General features: G+C 38.0%; 1 protein-coding gene across 3 annotated transcripts; it reads right to left on the reverse strand.

The window, feature by feature from the left end:
- Positions 1–1,588: 1,588 nt before the first annotated feature.
- On the reverse strand, positions 1,589–26,366 carry LOC134446676 (zinc finger protein 154-like). 3 transcript variants are annotated; one of them, XM_063195988.1, is made up of 9 exons: positions 26,166–26,366; positions 23,236–23,332; positions 21,502–21,695; positions 21,311–21,421; positions 21,107–21,202; positions 20,578–20,688; positions 6,174–6,306; positions 4,650–4,904; positions 1,589–3,089 (listed from the first exon to the last, which is right to left on the reverse strand). In XM_063195988.1, exons 1-9 carry the CDS (start codon positions 26,268–26,270, stop codon positions 1,951–1,953), a joined length of 2,241 nt encoding a protein of 746 aa, XP_063052058.1. In that variant the 5' UTR covers positions 26,271–26,366; the 3' UTR covers positions 1,589–1,950. The 3 variants fall into 3 exon arrangements, with proteins under 3 accessions (XP_063052058.1, XP_063052059.1, XP_063052060.1); XM_063195989.1 differs by lacking the exons at positions 23,236–23,332; positions 26,166–26,366 and adding an exon at positions 23,078–23,208 and having other exon boundaries at positions 4,650–4,976; XM_063195990.1 differs by lacking the exons at positions 23,236–23,332; positions 26,166–26,366 and having other exon boundaries at positions 4,650–4,976; positions 21,311–21,411; positions 21,502–21,589.
- Between the last annotated feature and the right edge of the window lie 280 nt (positions 26,367–26,646).

Here is a 26,646-nt window from a genome sequence, read left to right on the forward strand (position 1 = left end):
ACTGGAGATGAAAACCGAAGTCGCCTTCATATACTAGCCTATACTTGAAAAACACCTTTAAAAAAATATATATTTCCAAATCAAGGTAAACATTAAGAGACTGTCGCTGTTATTAAAAGCTTGAGGCCGTCTGTCAAAGATAGGCCTATTGATCAGACGCTGGTGTGTTGTAGTTCGTCTTGAAACTGATCCATGATCCCTAGCATGTGGTAAATTGGACCAAGACTGTTGTGCATAAAAACATCCCCATAGCATGATGCTTGCAACATCATGCCTAACCGTCTTCACTGTGTACTAAGGCTTGAATTCTTTGTTTGAATGACATCCAACAAACTGTCTGTGACCATTACACCCAAAAAGAACAATCTTATGTAATCATATTGGGTGGAGCAAGTATCGTGATGGGGATGGGTTTTTTGTACTATGGTGTTGGTCCTATTTATTACATACAAGGGATCATGGATACGTTTCAGTACATCAGGATAATGGAAGAAGTCCTATTGCCCTATACCAGGGGTGGGGAACCTTTTTCATTCGAGGGGCCACTTCAAATTCATCCGAAGGCTGTAAAAGTCCTCAGAGGGCCGCATTATGAACACAAACCAGGATTTCCATCTGCACTTTTAGGTCTATATTGAAGGTAGCCACCTTTAAAACAGTCCCCATCTTCTCCTGAATATAATTGTATTAATTGTATTGCATTTGCATTTGTAATTTCTAACATTCCTTTAAAAAATATGTCATATTTCATGTGAAGCTGCATAACATTAAAATCATATCGGGGGCCGGATAAACGACCTCAAGGGCTGCAAACGTCCATCGGGACAGAGGTTCCCCATCCCTGCCCTATACTAAAAAGGAAATGGCTTTGAAGTGCATGGGAATGGTTTTTAAAATATTTTTCCAAAATGTGATGCATCTATTTTGTGGAATGTTGGGAAATTGTCATTTTTGTATCGGGCATTCCACGGGCACCACAGATGCGAAGCAGTTATCAGAAACCATGGTTATGCAACAAAATATTAATTTAGGATGCTCAGCAAAGTTAATGTTCGTACAGAACATTTTTGGAGTTTTCATAGACAGATGTCAACACTGCCAATTTTTTTTAAACATTTTTCATTACATTTCTTGACTTTCTGTGAAATATTATAAAACTGAATTACTTTTCCCAATTTTCTTACTTTGAATGTGCAGTGTCCCAAATGCATTTTTGCTCTTGAAAGTACAATTTAAGAATTTTGACATTTATTCACCTTTGTAAGGGCAGTGCACTGCTATTATTTTGAGCATAACTGTACAGGTAGACAATGTGCAGACGTGTGTGGTGCGAATGCGCAGAGGGATAGTGCAGTTCTTCTGAATGGTGTACTTATAGGGTCGCTGAACGGTGCGGTTCTCCCGGACTCAGGGAGAGAGGGGGACCCATTGATTGTACTGTATATTAAACAAGAATTGAGTTCTCGTTACATTGCATGCGGTATATTGAGAAGGAACCCTTTTGGATTCTTTTACACACTTTTATTCCACACAGTATATTTGAGTGAAATATTGCATATGACAGACAAACTGTATTTGTATACTACACTATAATCGTATCATTTATTTGCCAGTATCCACACTACATTACACAGGTAACAGGTAACATATCAGGACATAGGTACACAGGTCCTTTTATTGATGCACGTATTTTCACATTCATTCACACATACAAACACTTAACAACACATCACAGGGATAATGGACAATTATGGTAGCAATGCTAAAACAAAAGTAAATTGCAATGCAATATGTGATGTAATGCAAAGTACAAAACAGTTTAATAACAACTGCCTTAACACAGGATGTTGCTGGTTTTGTTTGTTTATTTACATGTATGGCCAAATATGCAACTATGGCTATTTCATGGCCAGTACAGGTAATATTGGATGTTGCTGGTAGACCCAGATATCATTTATGAACACGTAGATGAATTTTCATATTGGATTGCTCTGAAAACTTCTTTCCACACACTGAGCACTCATATGGTTTCTCCCCTGTGTGTGTCCGCATGTGTCTCTTCCAGGCACCTTGCAAACGAAACTGCTTTGAACACAAAGTGCAGGAGTATGGTTTCTCCTTTGTGTGGAGTCTCCTGTGCATTTTCAAATGACACGACACTGTAAAAGTTTTCTCACAAAATTCACATTTGTACGGACGTTCTCCAGTATGAGTCCGTGTGTGAATCAAACATGCTCCTGAGGAGGGAAAACCTTTACCACAGAAAGAGCACAAGTAAGGTTTCTCACCAGTGTGTATTCGCTTGTGAGCAACAAGACTTGTTGACTGTATAAACCGCTTTCCACATATTGAGCACTCATAGGGTCGTTGCCCTGTGTGGGTTCGTATGTGTGCAATTAAGGTTGCTTTCACTGTAAAGGTCCTGCCACAGTGAGAACACTCATGAGGTCTTTCTCCGGTGTGAATTTTCTTATGATTTGCCAGGCTTATTTTCTGCATATAGACTTTGTCGCATTTGGAGCATGCATACAATCGAGGTGTACCGTCACATGGCCTTTCTTTTTTCTGTCTGGCTGGTTGTCTGTATTGGGTTTTGTCTGGCTGGTTGTGTGCTGTGGTGGCAGTTCCACTCTGTCGCGATACATTCTTCTGTACTGTATGGGATTTCTTGTGTCGCTTAAAACTTTTTTCAAACAAATAGACTTTGCCACATTCAGTGCAGAGAAATGCCCCATCATCCGTCCTCTCAGGGTTAACAGTCTCCTTGTCTACGTTGGTTTGTACAGAGGCGGATAATGCATTCTCCTCTCCTGTGGACGGCGGGTCCTTCTCCTTAGTCTTGTTCTTTACAGCCTTCTCAAAATCAGAACTCCTTTGTTTGTGGATTTTCTTGTGTCTGTTCAGCCAACCTTCATTCAAGTAGACTTTGCCACATTTGGTGCACCTGCATGCACCATAATGTGTTTTTGCTGGGTAGACATCCACCTTGTGCAAGCTGCTTTGAACTGTGGGGGGCAACGCATTCTCTTCTGTTGTGGATGGTGGGTCCTTCCCCTCGTTTGCGCAATTGACAGTCTGCCCACCAGCACCTACAGAGCATGAATTATAAACGTGTAAATGCAAAAACAACTACTGGTACATTTTACAAGAAAGCATTTTACAGGAAACCCATAACCTGGTTTTAAGGAACTGTCCCCCTTTTTCGATTTGCAAATATTTGCATTATTAGCATAGCTTATCACTGGAAGTGAATGGTACCATTACCATCAAGCCACAAATGATTTTGAATGATTTTTTGAATTTTACATTCATTTTAAAAGCACTGTGTAATATTTTTTAGCTATTTTTATGGTGAATTATCAGAAATATTTGTATTTGATTTGGTACAATAGACTTCCGTTGCTATGTAATATGCCTATACTGTCAAACTAGGCATTGAAAAAACAGAGAAAAATACCATGTAAAAAATACTACATTTAACTACAGATAAAGCAGTTTCCTGAAATAAGGTGGAGTGTTGCGTTAATAGTAGCTGTGTGTGCTTACGAGAAAGTGATACCAAAATGATACATGTGCTTCCACGATTCCTTTTTAAAAGGTGCGCTGTGTAAGATGGTTGCCAGTAGGCATTGCAACTGTGCTGCTCATTGCAACTATGCTGCCTATCGCCACATTTGACCTTTTCATGAACATATACTCAATAATAAACTAATATACACTCACCAGCCACTTCATTAGGAACACCTGTTACAACTGTTCATTGAGGCAAATTTCTGATCAGCCAATCACATGGTGGCAACTCTGTGCATTTGTGCATGTAGACATGATCGAGATGATCTCATGCAGTTCAAACCGGGCATCATAATGGGGAAGAAAGGCTATTTAAATGACTTTGAACATGGCATGGCTATTTGTGCCGAAAGGCTTGATTTGAATATTTCAGAAAAGACTGATCTACTAGGTTATTCACACATAACCATCTCTAGGGTTTACAAAGAATGGTGCGAAAAGAAACAAAATACAGTGAGCAGCAATTCTGTGGGCAAAAATGCCTGGTTGATGGCAGAGGTCTGAGGATAATGGCCAGATTGGTTGGAGCTGATACAAAGGCAAGTCAGATAACCACTCATTACAACCGAGGTATGCATAAGAAAATTCCCAAATACACAGCACATCAAATCTTGAGGCAAATGGGCTACAGCAGCAGAAAACCACATTTGGTGCCACTCCTGTCAGCTAAGACCAGGAAAATGAGGCAATAATTTGGCCAGGCGCACCATAAACGAAGCTAGAAGATCGGAAAAATGTTGCCTGGTCTGATGAGTCTTGATATCTACTGCAACACTCAGGTGGAATGGTCCGAATTTGGAGTCAACAGCATGAAAACATGGGTCAACCCTACCTTTACATCAACGTTTCAGGCTGGAGATATCATGGCATAAGGATATTTTCTTAGCACAATATGGGCCAATTAGTACCAATTTATCTTTGTTGGAATGCCTTAGCCTACCCGAGTATTGTTGCAGACAGTTCAGGCAGTTCTGAAGGCAAAAGGGGGTCCAACACAGCACTAGAGAGGTGTTCCTAATGAAGTGGCCGGTGAGTATATGTACTCTGTATAACAAGATCTTTACAAAGGAAAGACTCACCATTTAATGTATTGGTCATATTCACTTCTATTCCACTGAATGGTGTTTGGCTGCTCTGCTCTGAATCACTCTGTTGGTCGTGTTGACTGGTGTCATTCTGTCCTTCATCCGAGTCTCTCGGTGGGTCTCCTCTATCCACACCTCCACTCCAGTCCTCATCGTTTGAGTCGCCATGTGTTTCTGATTTGTTCTCAGAACTTTGGGGTTCATGAAGCAATGGCAAGCATTTCTCCTCTTTTACACAAACACTAAGGCCTGCTTGAACATTAGGAGATTCAGAGAGTGTGGAGAGAATAGTGTTGACCATGACGGGTAGTGATGAGGACCCTAGGACAATACATAAAAATGAAGGATCCATTACAATAAATTGATACATCATACCATATCCTAATTTTATGCCACACATGTCTGCTCTCTATCAATTCTCCTTAACTCTGATTAAACCTAAAAGGAGACATTGGCAAACAATATGTCCTTGAACTGCAATGCGTTTCTAGAGCATGAAAAAGACTTTAGTGGGGAAAAACGCTTCTCTAACTCCCTTTTGTAGCCATGTCAAATGGCAGTGCTCCCTGATCTGATTAAAGGAACAGTCCACCCTTTTTTGATTTTCACATATTTGCTGTATCGCCATAGCCTGGTAAACCAGCGCCACCCGCTGGGCGCCGACATTTTTCAGCTGCGAGTGGGTCTGGCCTCGGATCTGAGAACGTTTTAAACACTGTGCCCTGAGTCTGGAAAAACCAATTACATCGCAGAGATTTGTTTTGAATCAAAGCGGGCAGGGTTTTGAGGGACTGACAATGAAGCTTGCAACACCGCTGGGAAAGCATATCAACGGCAAAGATCGCCAATTGGTCAGAGAGCCGGCACGGTTTGAAAAAACAACAGGTTGTTCTCATCAGCAATCGTCCGAGGTAACGTTCATCGGGGCTAGACTAAATTACTCCGGTCTCACATTTAGGCTGGTTTATCAGGCTAGTATTTCCAAGCATTATTCATGAATGTGCATAAAATTTTCTACTCAGTGTTTTCAGTACTCAGATTTATTGAATCAGAATGATTAGCATAGCTTAGCATAAACACTTGAAGTAAATGGGCAGCATTAGCATCAAGCCACTAATGCTAATGCTGCCCATTTACTTCCACTTATTACTATTACTACTTATTACTACTTCTTTTTTCCTGTCAACCTGCCGCAGCCCATCTAGCGGCCCCCAGCCCAAACTTTGAAAACCACTGCACTAAGTTTAAAAAAAAAAAGATGTTGTCGACAGATGAGGCAGGGATTGGAGGATATAGAGCAGTCTGGGTGGGGGTGGGATCAGTTTTTATAGAAGAATAGAAATATAATCTAAAACTCGTAAACGTTCTGACAGATTTAGCTTTGTTCAGCGTAAGGCGTTTTTAAAATGTACAACTTGCAAATCCAGAAAGAATACATGTGAAAAAAACAACCTTGACAAAGCTGCCGTATACTGTATATATTTGTTGTTGTTGTTGTAGGTTATTAATAGCACTTACCCATGAATTGACCTGATTTCAGATCTGTCAAATTTATGCAGTGATCTAAGAACTCATGAAGGGGCTTTGGGTCTTGAACCACCTGAAGATAATTCTCCAGGAACAAAGAGTTTACACCAAACCAAGCGGCAACCTGCAAGAAAAAAAACTTTTCAGAGTGACACCCTGTACCTACGATTGTGTGACTTGCTGTCAAATAACTATCCACCATACAGAGTAGAGACTACAGCAAGATGTTACAGTGCATCATTAAAACGTCTCAGAGGATCATTGGTAGCCAACTACCGACACTTGAGGAGATCCATCACACGTTTCACAAATAGAGCAATAAACACCCTTAACCCATTTTGACCTGAAGGTGCCTGATGAAAAGGCCAGTTTATGCACATGTGACTTTCTGTACACAGGCTCCAAAAACCTGAGCATGGATTTTCAGAAAAACTGAACAACAATTGTGAACACTTACTTAAACCTTCATTTCTCAGTTTCTGTAGCAGGTTGAGATATAGGATTAAAAAAATAGCTTAGGTCATCTGTCTGCGGGTATGTTCATTGAAAAATAAAAAATGAAAAATGAAAAAAAAGGGAAATTTCTCATGAAATCAGACACTTTGGGACTCGGCGGACTCGGATTTTAATATAACTTGGTGTGCCTTTTTAGTGACAAGGTAGGACCCCAGAACTGCATTTGCATGAGTCTGACATGAATAGAAGCAGACTAAGAAACAGTGGCGTAGCTACAGGTGTTCCAGAGGGTTCCGGGAACACCTACTTTCATAACTGGAACACCTAAAATAAATTGCCGTCACTTGACAACCGATTGTAAACGCAAGCGTCGGGAGTGCAATCATAGGTTTTACATGCAGCCTCCCCACTCACCAGTGCTATGCCTGCAGTGCACCTAGTGGCGCTGTCAGTGCAGTACCACCCGGAAAGGTGGCAAGTGGAGTCTTTCGTAATAACTACCTTTAGAATCGCACATCATCGATAGGCTACTGAATAGGCTATGTCAGTGGTGCAACATGATGGTTCTAAAATATGCTGCGATGAAACAGAGTTCTCATCGAAATTATTTTAAAAAGCCACGGCTTTAGGCCCAACAGACTTCAGGTTCCAGAATCGCAGAGGTTCTCCCTTCAAAAAGCAGGCCCACAGTTAGCCTTATTACCCATAGGCCTACCATCCGACAGGATAACCTGATTCTCACGCAGATGTATATTCACGAAGTGTAACGAAGATGCACGAAGCACTAAGGGTCTGCGCGAGTAGAGGATGATGCAGCTATAGATGAACCAAAATACAGTTAGCTTGGGGATCCCAGATCTCTCTTCTGTAGACGTGCCTAAATGCCAGAGCGATCTGAAAGCTTTCGCCATCCCTGAAGCAGTGAGTGGATGGCTAAATGATTTAGCCCGATACAGTTGGTTGGAGTGCAATATTAAATTGCGGAGGGCGCGAGCGCGTTATGTGCCTAAAATTATTATGGAAACGAAATGATAAAAATGCCGCACATGTAGGCGACGAGTATGGATTTCAACCCTTTCATTCGTACGTTGCTCCTAAAATAAATATAGTACATCCCATAGAGAAGACCATGCGTGAACGAAAACGCGCGCGCAGACACAGATAGTACAGACGCGGTAGTTTTAAAAACATGTTTGAAGATTTTGATGCAGCTGATACCCCGCATGAACGCTCCATAAAGAAGTCCAGTCGCTAGCATAACTAACACGAAATGGATTAAACAACATCACATTATGATCTTCAGGGGAGATTTCGCATTAAGAATGCCAGTATGGAGATGCCTGTAAACGGTGTTCTACTTGGTGGAGGAGTAGCATTAGTTGCGGAGAGAGTAACACGCCGACTAACTACCAACTCGGACTCCAAGACCGGCGTTTTTTTAGCCGGACGTTCGACATTCGCTTGATATTCGAAAAAAATGTTTCCGTATTCGGTTTCACGCACGAATACGACAAGACTGCTTGGTGTAGTCTCATCTACTTTTCACGCTGTATGGATATATCAATGCACAACTTCAAACCTTTCCCCGTTGACAAATTATGGCTCAAAATCGTTGTTGAGCGACTCGCCCGCTGCGCTTCCTCTATGCTCCATGTAAGGGACCGTCAACAAATACCACATCAATTGTTCGCGAATCACCCAAAGCAACCAAAGCACAATTATCATATTACTGGGGTTTTAGTAAATGGCAAATAAACTGGCCTTGATACTACAGGTCAAATTAAGCTCATATATCACATGACTGCGAAACAAGACACAATAACAAGCCTAAAAAATATCACACAAAATCAACCAAACCACCATTATCCAAATACTTGGTTGTAGTGGATGCCAAATAAATGGGCCTAGTTACTACAGGTCAAATTTAGCTCGCAGGTCACATGACTGTGAAAAAGGACATAATAATAAACAATATTGGAAAAAACCCCAAAAAACTTTTCCCCCCATAAAATCAGCTTATTATTGTGTCCTTTGACCTGTAGTAGCTAGGCCCATTTATTTGGCATTTACTACACTCAATTATTTGGAAAATGTTGGTTTAGTTGATTTTTTGTGATTATTTTTTCCATAAAATCGGCTTATTATGGTGTCCTGTTTCACAGTCATGTGACTTATGAGCTAAATTTGACCTGTAGTAGCTAGGCCCATTTATTTGGCATCTACTACACTCAATTATTTGGTAAATGGTAGTTTTGTTGATTTTATGTGATTATTTTTCCATAAAATATGCTTAATATTATGTCCTGTTTCACAGTCATGTGACCTATGCACTGAATTTGATGTGTAGTAGCTAGGCCTATTTATTTGGCATCTACTACACTCAATTATTTGGTAAATGGTGGTTTTGTTGATTTTTTGTGATTATTTTTTCCATAAAATATGCTTATTATTATGTCCTGTTTCACAGTCATGTGACCTATGCACTAAATTTGATGTGTAGTAGCTAGGCCTATTTATTTGGCATCTACTACACTCAATTATTTGGTAAATGGTGGTTTTGTTGATTTTTTGTGATTATTTTTCCATAAAATATGCTTATTATTGTGTCCTGTTTCACAGTCATGTGACCTATGCACTAAATTTGACCTGTAGTAGCTAGGCCTATTTATTTGGCATCTACTACACTCAATTATTTGGTAAATGGTGGTTTTGTTGATTTTTTGTGATTATTTTTCAATAAAATATGCTTATTAATATGTCCTGTTTCACAGTCATGTCACCAAAGCACTAAATTTGATGTGTAGTAGCTAGGCCTATTTATTTGGCATCTACTACACTCAATTATTTGGTAAATGGTGGTTTTGTTGATTTTTTGTGATTATTTTTCCATAAAATATGCTTATTATTGTGTCCTGTTTCACTGTCATGTGACCTAGGCACTACATTTGATGTGTAGTAGCTAGGCCTATTTATTTGGCATCTACTACACTCAATTATTTGGAAAATGTTGGTTTAGTTGATTTTTTGTGATTATTTTTCCATAAAATATGCTTATTAATATGTCCTGTTTCACAGTCATGTGACCTATGCACTAAATTTGATGTGTAGTAGCTAGGCCTATTTATTTGGCATCTACTACACTCATTATTTGGTAAATGGTGGTTTTGTTGATTTTTTGTGATTATTTTTCCATAAAATATGCTTATTATTGTGTCCTGTTTCACAGTCATGTGACCTATGCACTAAATTTGACCTGTAGTAGCTAGGCCTATTTATTTGGCATCTACTACACTCAATTATTTGGTAAATGGTGGTTTTGTTGATTTTTTTGTGATTATTTTTCCATAAAATATGCTTATTATTATGTCCTGTTTCACAGTCATGTGACCTATGCACTAAATTTGATGTGTAGTAGCTAGGCCTATTTATTTGGCATCTACTACACTCAATTATTTGGAAAATGTTGGTTTAGTTGATTTTTTGTGATTATTTTTCCATAAAATATGCTTATTATTGTGTCCTGTTTCACAGTCATGTGACCTATGAGCAAAATTTGACCTGTAGTAGCTAGGCCCATTTATTTGGCATCTACTACACTCAATTATTTGGTAAATGGTGGTTTTGTTGATTTTTTGTGATTATTTTTCCATAAAATATGCTTATTAATATGTCCTGTTTCACAGTCATGTGACCAAGGCACTAAATTTGATGTGTAGTAGCTAGGCCTATTTATTTGGCATCTACTACACTCAATTATTTGGTAAATGGTGGTTTTGTTGATTTTTTGTGATTATTTTTCCATAAAATATGCTTATTATTGTGTCCTGTTTCACAGTCATGTGACCTATGCACTAAATTTGACCTGTAGTAGCTAGGCCTATTTATTTGGCATCTACTACACTCAATTATTTGGTAAATGGTGGTTTTGTTGATTTTTTGTGATTATTTTTCCATAAAATATGCTTATTATTATGTCCTGTTTCACAGTCATGTGACCTATACACTAAATTTGATGTGTAGTAGCTAGGCCTATTTATTTGGCATCTACTACACTCAATTATTTGGTAAATGGTGGTTTTGTTGATTTTTTGTGATTATTTTTCCATAAAATATGCTTATTAATATGTCCTGTTTCACAGTCATGTCACCAAAAATCTAAATTTGATGTGTAGTAGCTAGGCCTATTTTGTTGGCATCTACTACACTCAATTATTTGGTAAATGGTGGTTTTGTTGATTTTTTGTGATTATTTTTCCATAAAATATGCTTATTATTGTGTCCTGTTTCACAGTCATGTGACCTATGCACTAAATTTGACCTGTAGTAGCTAGGCCTATTTATTTGGCATCTACTACACTCAATTATTTGGTAAATGGTGGTTTTGTTGATTTTTTGTGATTATTTGTCCATAAAATATGCTTATTATTATGTCCTGTTTCACAGTCATGTGACCTATGCACTGAATTTGATGTGTAGTAGCTAGGCCTATTTATTTGGCATCTACTACACTCAATTATTTGGAAAATGTTGGTTTAGTTGATTTTTTGTGATTATTTTTCCATAAAATCGGCTTATTATGGTGTCCTGTTTCACAGTCATGTGACTTATGAGCTAAATTTGATGTGTAGTAGCTAGGCCCATTTATTTGGCATCTACTACACTCAATTATTTGGTAAATGGTACTTTTGTTGATTTTTTGTGATCATTTTTCCATAAAATATGCTTATTATTATGTCCTGTTTCACAGTCATGTGACCTATGCACTAAATTTGATGTGTAGTAGCTAGGCCTATTTATTTGGCATCTACTACACTGAATTATTTGGTAAATGGTGGTTTTGTTGATTTTTTGTGATTATTTTTCCATAAAATATGCTTATTAATATGTCCTGTTTCACAGTCATGTGACCAAGGCACTAAATTTGATGTGTAGTAGCTAGGCCTATTTATTTGGCATCTACTACACTCAATTATTTGGTAAATGGTGGTTTTGTTGATTTTTTGTGATTATTTTTCCATAAAGTATGCTTATTAATATGTCCTGTTTCACAGTCATGTGACCAAGGCACTAAATTTGACCTGTAGTAGTTAGGCCTATTTATTTGGCCTCTACTACACTCAATTATTTGGTAAATGGTGGTTTTGTTGATTTTTTGTCATTATTTTTCCATAAAATATGCTTATTAATATGTCCTGTTTCACAGTCATGTGACCTATGCACTGAATTTGATGTGTAGTAGCTAGGCCTATTTATTTGGCATCTACTACACTCAATTATTTGGTAAATGGTGGTTTTGTTGAATTTTTTAAGCTTATTTTTCCATAAAATCGGCTTATTATGGTGTCCTGTTTCACAGTCATGTGACTTATGAGCTAAATTTGACCTGTAGTAGCTAGGCCCATTTATTTGGCATCTACTACACTCAATTATTTGGTAAATGGTAGTTTTGTTGATTTTATGTGATTATTTTTCCATAAAATATGCTTAATATTATGTCCTGTTTCACAGTCATGTGACCTATGCACTGAATTTGATGTGTAGTAGCTAGGCCTATTTATTTGGCATCTACTACACTCAATTATTTGGTAAATGGTGGTTTTGTTGATTTTTTGTGATTATTTTTCCATAAAATATGCTTATTATTATGTCCTGTTTCACAGTCATGTGACATATGCACTAAATTTGATGTGTAGTAGCTAGGCCTATTTATTTGGCATCTACTACACTCAATTATTTGGTAAATGGTGGTTTTGTTGATTTTTTGTGATTATTTTTCCATAAAATATGCTTATTAATATGTCCTGTTTCACAGTCATGTGACCAAGGCACTAAATTTGATGTGTAGTAGCTAGGCCTATTTATTTGGCATCTACTACACTCAATTATTTGGTAAATGGTGGTTTTGTTGATTTTTTGTGATTATTTGTCCATAAAATATGCTTATTAATATGTCCTGTTTCACAGTCATGTGACCAAGGCACTAAATTTGACCTGTAGTAGCTAGGCCTATTTATTTGGCATCTACTACACTCAATTATTTGGTAAATGGTGGTTTTGTTGATTTTTTGTGATTATTTTTCCATAAAATATGCATAATATTATGTCCTGTTTCACAGTCATGTGACCTATGCACTAAATTTGATGTGTAGTAGCTAGGCCTATTTATTTGGCATCTACTACACTCAATTATTTGGTAAATGGTGGTTTTGTTGTTTTTTTGTGATTATTTTTCCATAAAATATGCTTATTATTATGTCCTGTTTCACAGTCATGTGACCTAGGCACTAAATTTGATGTGTAGTAGCTAGGCCTATTTATTTGGCATCTACTACACTCAATTATTTGGTAAATGGTGGTTTTGTTGATTTTTTTTTAAATTATTTTTCCATAAAATATGCTTAGTAATATGTCCTGTTTCACAGTCATGTGACCTATGCACTAAATTTGACCTGTAGTAGCTAGGCCTATTTATTTGGCATCTACTACACTCAATTATTTGGTAAATGGTGGTTTTGTTGATTTTTTGTGATTATTTTTCCATAAAATATGCTTATTATTATGTCCTGTTTCACAGTCATGTGACCAAGGCACTACATTTGACCTGTAGTAGCTAGGCCTATTTATTTGGCATCTACTACACTCAATTATTTGGTAAATGGTGGTTTTGTTGATTTTTTGTGATTATTTTTCCATAAAATATGCTTATTATTGTGTCCTGTTTCACAGTCATGTGACCTATGCACTAAATTTGACCTGTAGTAGCTAGGCCTATTTATTTGGCATCTACTACACTCAATTATTTGGTAAATGGTGGTTTTGTTGATTTTTTTGTGATTATTTTTCCATAAAATATGCTTATTAATATGTCCTGTTTCACAGTCATGTGACCAAGGCACTAAATTTGATGTGTAGTAGCTAGGCTTATTTATTTGGCATCTACTACACTCAATTATTTGGTAAATGGTGGTTTTGTTGATTTTTTGTGATTATTTTTCCATAAAATATGCTTATTAATATGTCCTGTTTCACAGTCATGTGACCAAGGCACTAAATTTGACCTGTAGTAGCTAGGCCTATTTATTTGGCATCTACTACACTCAATTATTTGGTAAATGGTGGTTTTGTTGATTTTTTGTGATTATTTTTCCATAAAATATGCTTATTAATATGTCCTGTTTCACAGTCATTTACCAAATAATTTAGTGTAGTAGATGCCAAATAAATAGGCCTAGCTACTACAGGTCAAATTCAGTGTATAGGTCACATGACTGTGAAATAAGAAATAATAATAAGCATATTTTATGGAAAAAATAATCACAAAAAATCAACAAAACCACCATTTACCAAATAATTGAGTGTAGTAGATGCCAAATAAATAGGCCTAGCTACTACACATCAAATTCAGTGCATAGATCACATGACTGTGAAACAGGACATATTATTAAGCATATTTTATGAAAAAATAATCACATAAAATCAACAAAACTACCATTTACCAAATAATTGAGTGAAGTAGATGCCAAATCAATGGGCCTAGCTACTACAGGTCAAATTTAGCTCATAAGTCACATGACTGTGAAACAGGACATATTAATAAGCATATTTTATGGAAAAATAATCACAAAAAATCAACTAAACCAACATTTTCCAAATAATTGAGTGTAGTAGATGCCAAATAAATGGGCCTAGCTACTACAGGTCAAATTTTGCTCATAGGTCACATGACTTTGAAACAGGACATAATATTATTCATATTTTATGGAAAAATAATCACAAAAAATCAACAAAACCACCATTTACCAAATAAGTGAGTGTAGTAGATGCCAAATAAATAGGCCTAGCTACTACACATCAAATTTAGTGCCTTGGTCACATGACTGTGAAACAGGACATATTAATAAGCATATTTTATGGAAAAATAATCACAAAAAATCAACAAAACCACCATTTACCAAATGATTGAGTGTAGTAGATGCCACATAAATAGGCCTAGCTACTACACATCAAATTGGGTGCATAGGTCACATGACTGTGAAACAGGACATAATATTAAGCATATTTTATGGAAAAATAATCACATTAAATAAAAAAAACCACCATTTACCAAATAATTGAGTGTAGTAGATGCCAAACAAATAGGCCTAGCTACTACACATCAAATTTAGTGCATAGGTCACATGACTGTGAAACAGGACATTATAATAAGCATATTTTATTGAAAAATAATCACAAAAAATAAACAAAACCACCATTTACCAAATAATTGAGTGTAGTAAGCTTAGATGCCAAATAAATAGGCCTAGCTACTACAGGTCAAATGTAGTGCTTAGGTCACATGACTGTGAAACAGGACATATTAATAAGCATATTTTATGGAAAAATAATCACAAAAAATCAACAAAACCACCATTTACCAAATAATTGAGTGTAGTAGATGCCAAATAAATAGGCCTAGCTACTACACATCAAATTTAGTGCATAGGTCACATGACTGTGAAACAGGACATAATAATAAGCATATTTTATGGAAAAATAATCACAAAAAATCAACAAAACTACCATTTACCAAATAATTGAGTGTAGTAGATGCCAAATAAATAGGCCTAGCTACTACACATCAAATTCAGTGCATAGGTCACATGACTGTGAAACAGGACATAATATTAAGCATATTTTATGGAAAAATAATCACATAAAATCAACAAAACTACCATTTACCAAATAATTGATTGTAGTAGATGCCAAATAAATGGGCCTAGCTACTACAGGTCAAATTTTGCTCATAGGTCACATGACTGTGAAACAGGACATATTAATAAGCATATTTTATGGAAAAATAATCACAAAAAATCAACTAAACCAACATTTTCCAAATAATTGAGTGTAGTAGATGCCAAATAAATAGGCCTAGCTACTACAGGTCAAATTTTGCTCATAGGTCACATGACTTTGAAACAGGACATAATATTATTAATATTTTATGGAAAAATAATCACAAAAAATCAACAAAACCACCATTTACCAAATAATTGAGTGTAGTAGATGCCAAATAAATAGGCCTAGCTACTACACATCAAATTTAGTGCATTGGTCACATGACTGTGAAACAGGACATATTAATAAGCATATTTTATGGAAAAATAATCACAAAAAATCAACAAAACCACCATTTACCAAATAATTGAGTGTAGTAGATGCCAAATAAATAGGCCTAGCTACTACACATCAAATTTAGTGCATAGGTCACATGACTGTGAAACAGGACATAATATTATGCATATTTTATGGAAAAATAATCACATTAAATAAAAAAAACCACCATTTACCAAATAATTGAGTGTAGTAGATGCCAAATAAATGGGCCTTGCTACTACAGGTCAAATTTTGCTCATAGGTCACATGACTTTGAAACAGGACATATTATTATTCATATTTTATGGAAAAATTATCACAAAAAATCAACAAAACCACCATTTACCAAATAATTGAGTGTAGTAGATGCCAAATAAATAGGCCTAGCTACTACACATCAAATTTAGTGCCTTGGTCACATGACTGTGAAACAGGATATATTAATAAGCATATTTTATGGAAAAATAATCACAAAAAATCAACAAAACCACCATTTACCAAATAATTGAGTGTAGTAGATGCCAAATAAATAGGCCTAGCTACTACACATCAAATTCAGTGCATAGGTCACATGACTGTGGAACAGGACATAATAATAAGCATATTTTATGGAAAAATAATCACATTAAATAAAAAAAACCACCATTTACCAAATAATTGAGTGTAGTAGATGCCAAATAAATAGGCCTAGCTACTACAGGTCAAATTTAGTGCCTAGGTCACATGACTGTGAAACAGGACACAATAATAAGCATATTTTATGGAAAAATAATCACAAAAAATCAACAAAACCACCATTTACCAAATAATTGAGTGTAGTAGATGCCAAATAAATAGGCCTAGCTACTACACATCAAATTTAGTGCCTTGGTCACATGACTGTGAAACAGGACATATTAATAAGCATATTTTATGGAAAAATAATCACAAAAAATCAACAAAACCACCATTTACCAAATAATTGAGTGTAGTAGATGCCAAATAAATAGGCCTAGCTACTACACATCAAATTTAGTGCACAGGTCACATGACTGTGAAACAGGACATAATAATAAGCATATTTTATGGAAAAATAATCACAAAAAATCAACAAAACCACCATTTACCAAATAATTGAGTGTAGTAGATGCCAAATAAATAGGCCTAGCTACTACACATCAAATTCAGTGCATAGGTCACATGACTGTGAAACAGGACATAATATTAAGCATATTTTATGGAAAAATAATCACATAAAATCAACAAAACTACCATTTACCAAATAATTGAGTGTAGTGCCAAATAAATGGGCAAAGCTACTACAGGTCAAATTTTGCTCATAAGTCACATGACTGTGAAACAGGACATAATAATAAGCATATTTTATGGAAAAATAATCACAAAAAATCAACTAAACCAACATTTTCCAAATAATTGAGTGTAGTAGATGCCAAATAAATAGGCCTAGCTACTACACATCAAATTTAGTGCATAGGTCACATGACTGTGAAACAGGACATAATAATACGCATATTTTATGGACAAATAATCACAAAAAATCAACAAAACCACCATTTACCAAATAATTGAGTGTAGTAGATGCCAAGTAAATAGGCCTAGCTACTACACAACAAATTTAGTGCATAGGTCACATGACTGTGAAACAGGACATATTAATAAGCATATTTTATGGAAAAATAATCACAAAAAATCAACAAAACCACCATTTACCAAATAATTGAGTGTAGTAGATGCCAAATAAATAGGCCTAGCTACTACAGGTCAAATTTAGTGCATAGGTCACATGACTGTGAAACAGGACACAATAATAAGCATATTTTATGGAAAAATAATCACAAAAAATCAACAAAACCACCATTTACCAAATAATTGAGTGTAGTAGATGCCAAATAAATAGGCCTAGCTACTACACATCAAATTTAGTGCTTTGGTCACATGACTGTTAAACATGGGAGGGATACAGCTCTTATGTGGAGCTGCATGCATGCTGCTGGTGTGTGAGGGCTTTTATCATTGATTACATCATGAAGTTAAAAATGTATTGCTTTACGAATAGCGAATATGTCACCATCTCTCATTGAACTCCATTGATTTTCATTGTGTTGCTTTCCATGATTACAATGACCCTAAACATACACCTAAGGCCAAAGTCGATTTTCTGGAGAGGTGAGAGTGATTCAGTGATTAAGTATGACACCCAATCTGCGTATTTGAAGTGTTTTGAAGTGACTTATCTGCTCATTTTCACATTATGTTCCATAGGTGACAAAACTTTTGTCTTGTGAAAATCTGCCCTGTCTGTGTTCAATAAAGGGTCAATCTGTCTTTGGTGCATGAAATTTATTTTTGTGCATACATTTTCATTCGGGAGGGTTGTAGATTTCATATGAGTGACTTCTGAAGCCAAGTGATTAATTGAAAGTCAGGTTATTAGCTGTTATTCCAAACAGATGGATAGGCGACAACTCTTTTGGAGGCGAGTGTATTTGTGTAGTTATGCAAGCTCTGTGTGTGTGTGTGTGTGTGTGTGTGTGTGTGTGTGTGTGTGAGTGAGTGAGTGAGTGAGTGAGTGAGTGAGTGAGAGTGTGAGAGAGATAGAGCCGGTGTAGACTCCCAGCGTTCTAAACCACTTGTAGGTGTTTTTTGTACAGTCACAGCATATTGTGTGATAGGGCCACAGAAACATGGTATGGCTTGTTTGAAAGGTAAGACTTTCACCTCTTAGAGAGTGAAAATCGTGTGTCTACCGGTATATGTGCTTTCATTGCCGAGCTATTTGTGAGCTAAACCAAGGCCGGTATCGGCCAAAATCAACATGGAATGGAGATATTGAGGCTTTTATGAATGATGCGCCGTTTCAGAATCTTGTGCTTTTTCACGGGGTCCAGTATGAAATTGGTGTACTAGACACAACTCTCCTGCTCAATGACACAATGAGTTAATATTAGTGCCTGATTCATGCAAATTCAGTTCTGGTGTATTTGAGCATTCTAAATGTACAGTATACAGTACAACACAAAGTATTTGACCTGCTGTGTATTTGAAAATGTCTGGTTACGGTTACGGCCCTGCCTCTATCTATGGGATCAGCAGGTAGGGCTTTGGGACTGTTCGTTATTTATTTTCGGGGTCGTCGGAAGATGTCCACCCTTGGTCGTAAAATTTTGCATGACCCTCCCCTAGCGAGCTTCAAAACTTTGATGACCCTCCCCGCGACGTCATCAAAAAATGCACAACAAAACACATCAGGGGTCTGATGGTGTGATCAATTTTAGCGAAAGGGGAGGAGTTTCTGAGGCTATGTTACATCGAAACATATACAAACAAGGTAGGCTACTTTGGAATGTTTTTTTTAATAAATGGGCCAAACATATTTGAATGACCCCCTAGCGAGCTTAAAAACTTTGGTGACCCTCCCCGCAGCAATAAAAAAAAATCACACAACTCTCCCCTATTTTCTTCCGACGACCCCGAAAATTAATAACGAACAGTCCCCTATCTCTCTCCACTTCATCCTCATTTCCAATCAAATTTGAATCAATGTCCTCAATATGCCTCTCTTTAACGTCTTGGATGCTGACAAACTGTCAGGTATCTCCATCTCAACTTCATTCTCATTGCCAATCAAATCTAAATCAGTGGACTCAATATCGCTATTATAGCAGCCATGGTCATTACTGTCTGGTTTTTAATTCTCTGACAGAAGAACTGCGCTGTCAAAAAGGCCTGGATGTTTAAGCAATAAGCCACGAGAGGCCGTGGGTTGTACTCAATTGATAACGGCCAAGGGGAGTGGGACACGACTCCCGCACGACGCTGTTACATTTAATCGCTGACCAAATTTCTTTAAAAACGCTTTAATAACAATTAATTTCATCCGTTGCAGTTGAAGTGATTGTGGTTACCCCGGGCAACGTTACTCGGTGTGCATGCGTGCGTCGCGCTGCCAGACACACACTCGCTACAAAAAAACTGGACAAGGAGGCGATTAACACCGCAGGAATGAAATGTCTTTGCCATCACACTGATACCCCAACCACAGATGGTGCAAAGATATGCTCTTCTTGCAGACGCCCTACCCCAACGGCGAAATATTCTCATTACCGACGTAGATGCGCTTGGTCTAACTTGGACGCGCATAGAATCTGGAAGGTGTAGGTTTACGCTCGATTGACCACAGCTATCAGCCAATCAGAATCGAGAACCGGACCGCACAGTGTTAGATGTTTTCTTTAGGCCTATGTACTTTATTTAAATCAACCAGGAGAGATTTTGGTAGTCAAATGATTCACACGCCCACGGTGCACGGACCTTTTATCTCCCCAATGTGTGTTCACACAATCAGACAATATAAAATTTGCCAAATACAATCATATCAATAATCAAAATGGGTTTAAGATCCCTCACACCCCGGTCACAAGTTCTTCAGTTCACCATGCATGCTGCCATCTGAAAGACGCTTTAGGACACTAAGGACCCCCAATTGGTGTGTGTGTGTCTCTCCAGTACTGTGTTAATCTACCTGAGCTGTACTACCTGTTCAGTGAATACTTGAATCCTGCACCTGTACTGAAAGTCATCACTTTATTTTATGTTGCCTATTTTATATCTTTATATTTTTATTGCATTATTCATACTACAAACACACCCTTGACATCACAGATACGTTTCCTAGCACCCCTGTCGGGTAAAAGATGCTGGATCACCAGGAAAAAAGAAATTAGAAGAGAGAAACAGAAGACACAAGCATCATAAAATCATACTGTATGTTTGGCTGAGATTTCACTGATTATTTCTGAATGCATACCTGATAGAAGCTTGGCACTGGTAGTAACACTTCCAATCTTATCAGGAATTCCTCCACCAGAGACTGCAGAGCAGTGTCAAATCTCTGGCCATAATGCAATGGGTAGATGTCCTAAGACAACGACAGAGGAACATGTTGGCAATAAAAGAAAAAAAAGCTTTTTGAGACACTCCTAACTAATTTTTTTAATTGATTTTATTAAATTCTAGCTACAGTGCATGCCTTCTCGTTTGGACCAGTGTATAATGTTTTGTATATTATTGCCATTTCAAAACAACTACATGTTAAGTTATTGCTGGTAAAAACTGGTTGCCGCTAATGCTTCTGTACATAAACTGCATTTAGCATTTACAGTCAAGCTCTCTTAAACATGCCTGTGGCTCGCTAGTTTAAGGTGGGGTGGGACATTTGAAGCACTTTGAAGGCTTTTTGTTGTGATGATGAGCTAAATACCTCACTGTTGTCATAATAGAGCAAATGTCAAAGGTTTCCATGTACCAGAGCGTGTGTGTCACATTGTCATCCTCACCTGGAAGTAATGTCTTCTATACTCAGGGCTCTTCACAAGGGCCTGGATGAGATCCACACAGTTCCTCACAGCAGCATCTACTGTCTTGCCCATCTGCTTCGGAGCAGAACAAGCCAGTCATCACAACCGAGATGATACATTGACTACACCAAAACTGAAACCATGAATGACATACATAAACTGCCAATTTCAAACAGGTCTTACCTCATCATCACTGAAGGACCTTTCAGAAATCCTTGAGATGCTTTGAAGATGTGGCTGCATCATCTGAAGTGTTACTGGTGGATCATCATCATGACATAGTTCTAAAACAAACTGAAAAATAGTTAGACTTAGAGGTCAGGTCACTACAAAAACCATGATGCTTCACTGCACTGTGTGTTGTGCTCATTCACCTTTGCTCTCAGTCCAAGAAGTAGTTCAATCCTTTCTTCAGTGCTTAGTAGGTCAGGGACCAACTCCAAAACAATAGAAACAAACTCCTCCACCCTGTTGTAGGACTCGACTTGGCGCTGCTGGACCACTTGCCAAATGGACGCTGACAGTAGCCTCAAAGGTGGGACCCACATACGCAAGGAAGACGTCAGATCTACAACAAGTATTCAAGAGACCAGTAGATTGGCCTGATGATGAACACTATGTTCCCAAAACATGTTGACACATTTTATCATGGAAATATGTATCGCTAATTCCATTAAAAATGCTTAGCTTTTTTTTTTACACACACATATATATTTGGGCTTTTACCTTTATCTCTGACAGTACAGAGGAGGAGAGACAGGGAAGGATCGGCAAATGACCCGGGCTGGAATCGAACCCGGGTCGCCGGCGAAGTGCTACCGATAGGCCACAGCAGGGCCAAAAATGTTAAGCTTAAACATTCAAAGATTTTAGATTCATGACCCACTTTTTAAACTATTTCAAATATTAATTTGTGTATTTTGACATATTTTGGGATTCTAGAATCCAGCTTTTAAAACTGGATTTAAATAAATAGAATAGGCCTACTGTGATTAAATCAGTAGCCTACAATGAGCTTACACTTTTATCAAAAGCGACCAAAGTCATTTAGTCCTTTCACTCGGCGGCCATCATGGCTACGCCTCAGGGTCGCAATTTCAGATTAGTCAGGCCAGGTGAGTCGTGCAGCAATGTGATTGGATAAATTACAGTGCAGCTCAGCAAGCAATTGGCTCTTGATGCCAATATTGGCATAACAAACTGCCCCTGTTCATTTCTATGGGCGCTTTCTGAACTGCTCTGTCTCCTAATACAGACAGTCTCTGAAGCGACTTAGTTATTTTACAGGCTATTGGTTACAGTGCTCTGCTTTAAAAAAAGAAAAAGAATAGAATGAAATGAAGTCAATCAATTCTTCTTTCTAAGCTATATGACACTGTTCAGTAGGCCTACAGTGCCTTAACCCATTTTAGCCTGCATAAAATGCCTCCTGAATGCTCCCTAAGCCCTTTTTGGGAAAAGGTGCCCTCTGTCCTAAGGAACAGTCCACCCACTTTTTGATTTTCCTATATTTGCAGTATTTCCAAACATTATTCATGAATGTGCGTATCTTTTTCTCCTCAGTGTTTTCAGTAGCCTACGTAGATTTATTGAATCAGAATTATTAGCATAGCTTAGCATAATTACTGGAAGTAAATGGGAACATTAGCATCAAGCTACAAGTGATCACAGGACGGGATTAAATAGCTGTTTAGGACTTTGGTGAATTATACATTAATTTTAAGGTTTATAAGTACATTTAAGAATGTTTTGTTTGTTCCCCTAGACTTGCATTGCTTAAATTGGTTATACTGTTAAACTAGGCAATGCCAATACACAAAAATGACGTGCACATTCGTGAATGACATGCTGCAATATGTGTATCGAAAACATGGTGGACTGTTCCTTTAAGACCTAAATATCTCAGCTGAAGAAGCACATAAAACATTAAATAAGTTCCATTTAAGGTACCCTCATCTCTTGCATTAGGATGTTCATTCATTAGGATGTTCATTCAGCTCTCTCATAAACCGAGGGCATAGCCCACTTCCTCAATCCTATTTAATGCTCATGTTCCCCCTTGGTGTAAAGTAGCCTAATGTAGCCAAGTGAAAAATAAACAGGCTCACCATGAGCAACAGAACGCTTAGCGTTTTTGTGTATGCCTGTTGCTTCATGGCGAATTATATCATTCAAGCCACCGTGGTTAATTGTTATTTCTCGACAGCATATTGCAGTGACGTGCAGTGAGGGGTATGGTAGGGTAGGCAGTAAATATAGAAAATATTTTTTTTGTGTGTATTTTTTAGCGCGGGGTTTGGGGGTCCTCCCCCAGAAAAAAATGTATTTCTTAGATGCAATTTCCTGCATTTTAACCAAATCTGGAGAGTCACTATCAGCTAAAAACCTTTATAAAAGACTAAAAACTTTGAACAAATAGTATGGCTTGGATCGGCAACTAGGCCTATTCACCTAGTATGCTGATAAGGTCTTTAATGTGCAACAAATTAGTAGGCCTATGTTTCTCTAAATACTGTAAATATAAAGTAGGCTATAAGATAAAATGCCATCAGTGCTTAGCCACCACAGCTCTAATAACTAAATAAGTAAATAGGCTAAACTATTAGACATTTGGACATTGTCTGTAGACCTTACATCTGAAACAATAAGTGAAAATGCATAATTTCAATTTGTTGAAAAGGCCAGCTAGACTTTTTTGTTTGTTTTTTTGTCAAATTGCCAAATTGGTAGCTCAAGGACCCATAGCCTACTCTGTACACATTTAAGGACCTGTAGGCCTACATTTTACAATAATTTAGAAAGCTACAACATCACAGCATTTTGGGGGGAAAGCTTTAACTTTTGGCTTTAGCAGTTGACTTTGCTCCTCTTCTGTTTATTCTGTTGCAAATGCCAGGGTGTTTCACATGGAGGATGCAGGGTGGCAGTGTAGCCTACTTTGTTTAGAAGATAAAATGTCTAGTTCACCAACTGTGAATCACACCATAGCATGTGAGGGGAAACGAACATTTAGCAATAAACCAAACAGCTCCTGCTTCGTTGACGCATTTTGTGCTGCTAATCAAACACTCGCAGACAAGAAGGAAAGTTGGCAAGGGGGCGGGTTGCTTGCGAACTCAACAAACATGAGCGGCGGTGCATTCAGACAGTAAATACTGGTAGGCCTACATCGAGTAAACCAACGAAAACACTTCTGAGACTCATTCTTGTGCGTGATTGTATTCTCAAACACTTCAGCAACGGTTGTGCAAGGTGTTTCAAATCAAGTCAATTTCTGAGTGCGGTGAGCACCCAGTCACTCGAGCCCAACGTTGATCTCGTACACAGCGCACTTCAAAAGAACACAGCTGCACGTCAACTTGCTAACAGGCTCCACACACCTCACGCATCGTGTATTAAGTCATCATCATAATAAATTAGGAAAATGAAGTCATGTCGTACGCTCAAAAAACAATCTCGCCTCCAATAACACACACACAGTCTATTCGTGTCCACAGCACAACCAATCTTCAATGTCAACACCTCCCTGACCCATCAACAAAAGGCACCACGACAAACTTGAGCATGTTCATGTTAAAATTTGGCTACCCACAGCTTAATAATTAGATTAATCTTACCTTAAAGCAGAATCACGAGTATGTTTTCCATGCAAGTTAGTTCCATTAAAAGCCCGGGGTGGTTGACATGATGAAGATATTTTGTCCCAGTGTGTTCAAACTACTTGAAGCTGCTACCCATCTGATGTTGAATATTTCCACAATGCAGCGATTGCAAACGGCTCAGCTATTGCCTGTCATCTGAACCATCTTTCTTGCTACTTCTCGGATTTTTTTGTAATAAAGGCAAAACGCCAAAGACTGCCATGTTTTCTGTACGGCTAGAGTTTGAACAAGCCGTAGCTTGCTAGCTGTTGTTGCTATCATACTTTAAGCACGAAGGCTTCCTGAATTGTAAAATTTTTTCATGTTGGCAGCTGTGATTGGCTTAAGTATTCCCGCCATCGCGAAAAGCTCTGCTTTTGCTCTCCATTGACAGTCTCTGTGATAGATAATACGCATGCGCCAACTTCTACATTGACAGCGTTGAGGGCAAGATAGGCAGAGTCAAAGCGTGCCTACCCTGGCTCTGCCTGGCATTCGAAAGCTGAGCCTTCACCTACCAGCCAATAGAGCTCTTCAGCGTTGACGTCAACTTGTATGCGGCGTTTGGACTACCGGTTCCCTGGCGATTTTTTACATTGCAAAACGCCATAGAGATTCAGGTTTGGCAAAAATATAAGTTGCACGGCAACAACGAACATTAGCGTGTCCCCGCATCCCTTTCTCATTAGTGGAACGGATCGTATCATCATGTTGGTGTATTCACATGTTAAATCATGACGATTATAATTCAATATTGCTAACCCCTTTCTGATCATTAAAACTTCCGAACTACATACTTTCCTTTGGTTGCCATGGGTACAACCTTCCGCACGTACATGCCGTTAGATACTGGCGCCGTTTCTGTAGTCGCCAAAAGCTTCCGGGTTTAGCATATGGACGCAACATCGTATTTATGTCGAAGTTTGACACAAAATGATCAACCATGTCATACCTACAGCCTATTTTTAACACCCTCGACAGTTTGCGGGGGTTCGCTAAGCGCGTGCTTGCACTCGGAGCTTATTTGAAATTTACCCCTATTCATTCCCAATGGAGGCCGGAAGCCGATAGGAACCAGGACGTCCTTAAATGCTAACATGAAAGACTACAATCTACTACATGCTTCCGCTTCCGCTGAAGAACTCAATGCTGCGCGACGCGTTCCCATGGCAACCTGTCCAAGCCTGAGCGCTTTGCTTCGTGCGATAACTTGGGGTTTTGATCGGTCTCCGGTTACTGTAGCCTACTTTTAACAGCTAATTTATAAATTAATGTTTTTGTTATGCATGTGAACTCTCAAGAATAGTTTTTAAAACATGTGTTAGTTTTTTATTTTTTAAGAAATTTATCCTAGGGTAGGCAGTGCCTACCCTGCCTACCCTGAGCGCACGTCTCTGGCATATTGTGCAAAACGCTTTCTTTGGATCACTGGCCGCTCTAACCCATGGTCGTTTTGCTTCCCATTCTCTTCTGTAGCGGCTGCCCATCCTCTGTTTTGGCATGTTTAAAGAAAACAATCAAACAAATCCAGCTTGATGTTCAGCAAGTGAACACAAATTGTAACCCCGTCTCTCTTCATCTTTCTTGGCGAGGAACAATGTGTTTGCATTACCGCCACCTACTGCACAGGAGTGTGAGAAGTCCGACTGAAGATCTAAAATCTAAAGCAGGGATGGAGAGGTGGGCAACAGGATGCCCACTCAGTGCGGCCCGTAGATAAAACATAATTTAATATATATATATAATAATAATCATGCCAAGATTAAAAAAATCTACTGTAATTATACTGTTGGCCAAAACAATATCAGCACAGTCAATGAGCAACCAACTGCACCTCATCTGCGAGTTCCACAGCCACATCCATGGTCATATGGCCCT

The sequence above is a fragment of the Engraulis encrasicolus genome, chromosome 4 (genome assembly GCF_034702125.1).
Source record: "Engraulis encrasicolus isolate BLACKSEA-1 chromosome 4, IST_EnEncr_1.0, whole genome shotgun sequence".
NCBI classification, from domain to species: domain Eukaryota; kingdom Metazoa; phylum Chordata; class Actinopteri; order Clupeiformes; family Engraulidae; genus Engraulis; species Engraulis encrasicolus.

Excerpts from the sequence above, each read along its gene's own strand:
- LOC134446676 (XM_063195988.1), bottom strand. The coding sequence starts at position 26,270 with ATGCCAAAACAGAGGATGGGCAGCCGCTACAGAAGAGAATGGGAAGCA. Across the intron at positions 23,333-26,165 it reads AAGCGTTTTGCACAATATGC|TGTCGAGAAATAACAATTAA; the intron begins CAGAGACGTGCG and ends ACTGCAATATGC. Across the intron at positions 3,090-4,649 it reads TATGACCAATACATTAAATG|GTGCTGGTGGGCAGACTGTC; the intron begins GTGAGTCTTTCC and ends CATGCTCTGTAG.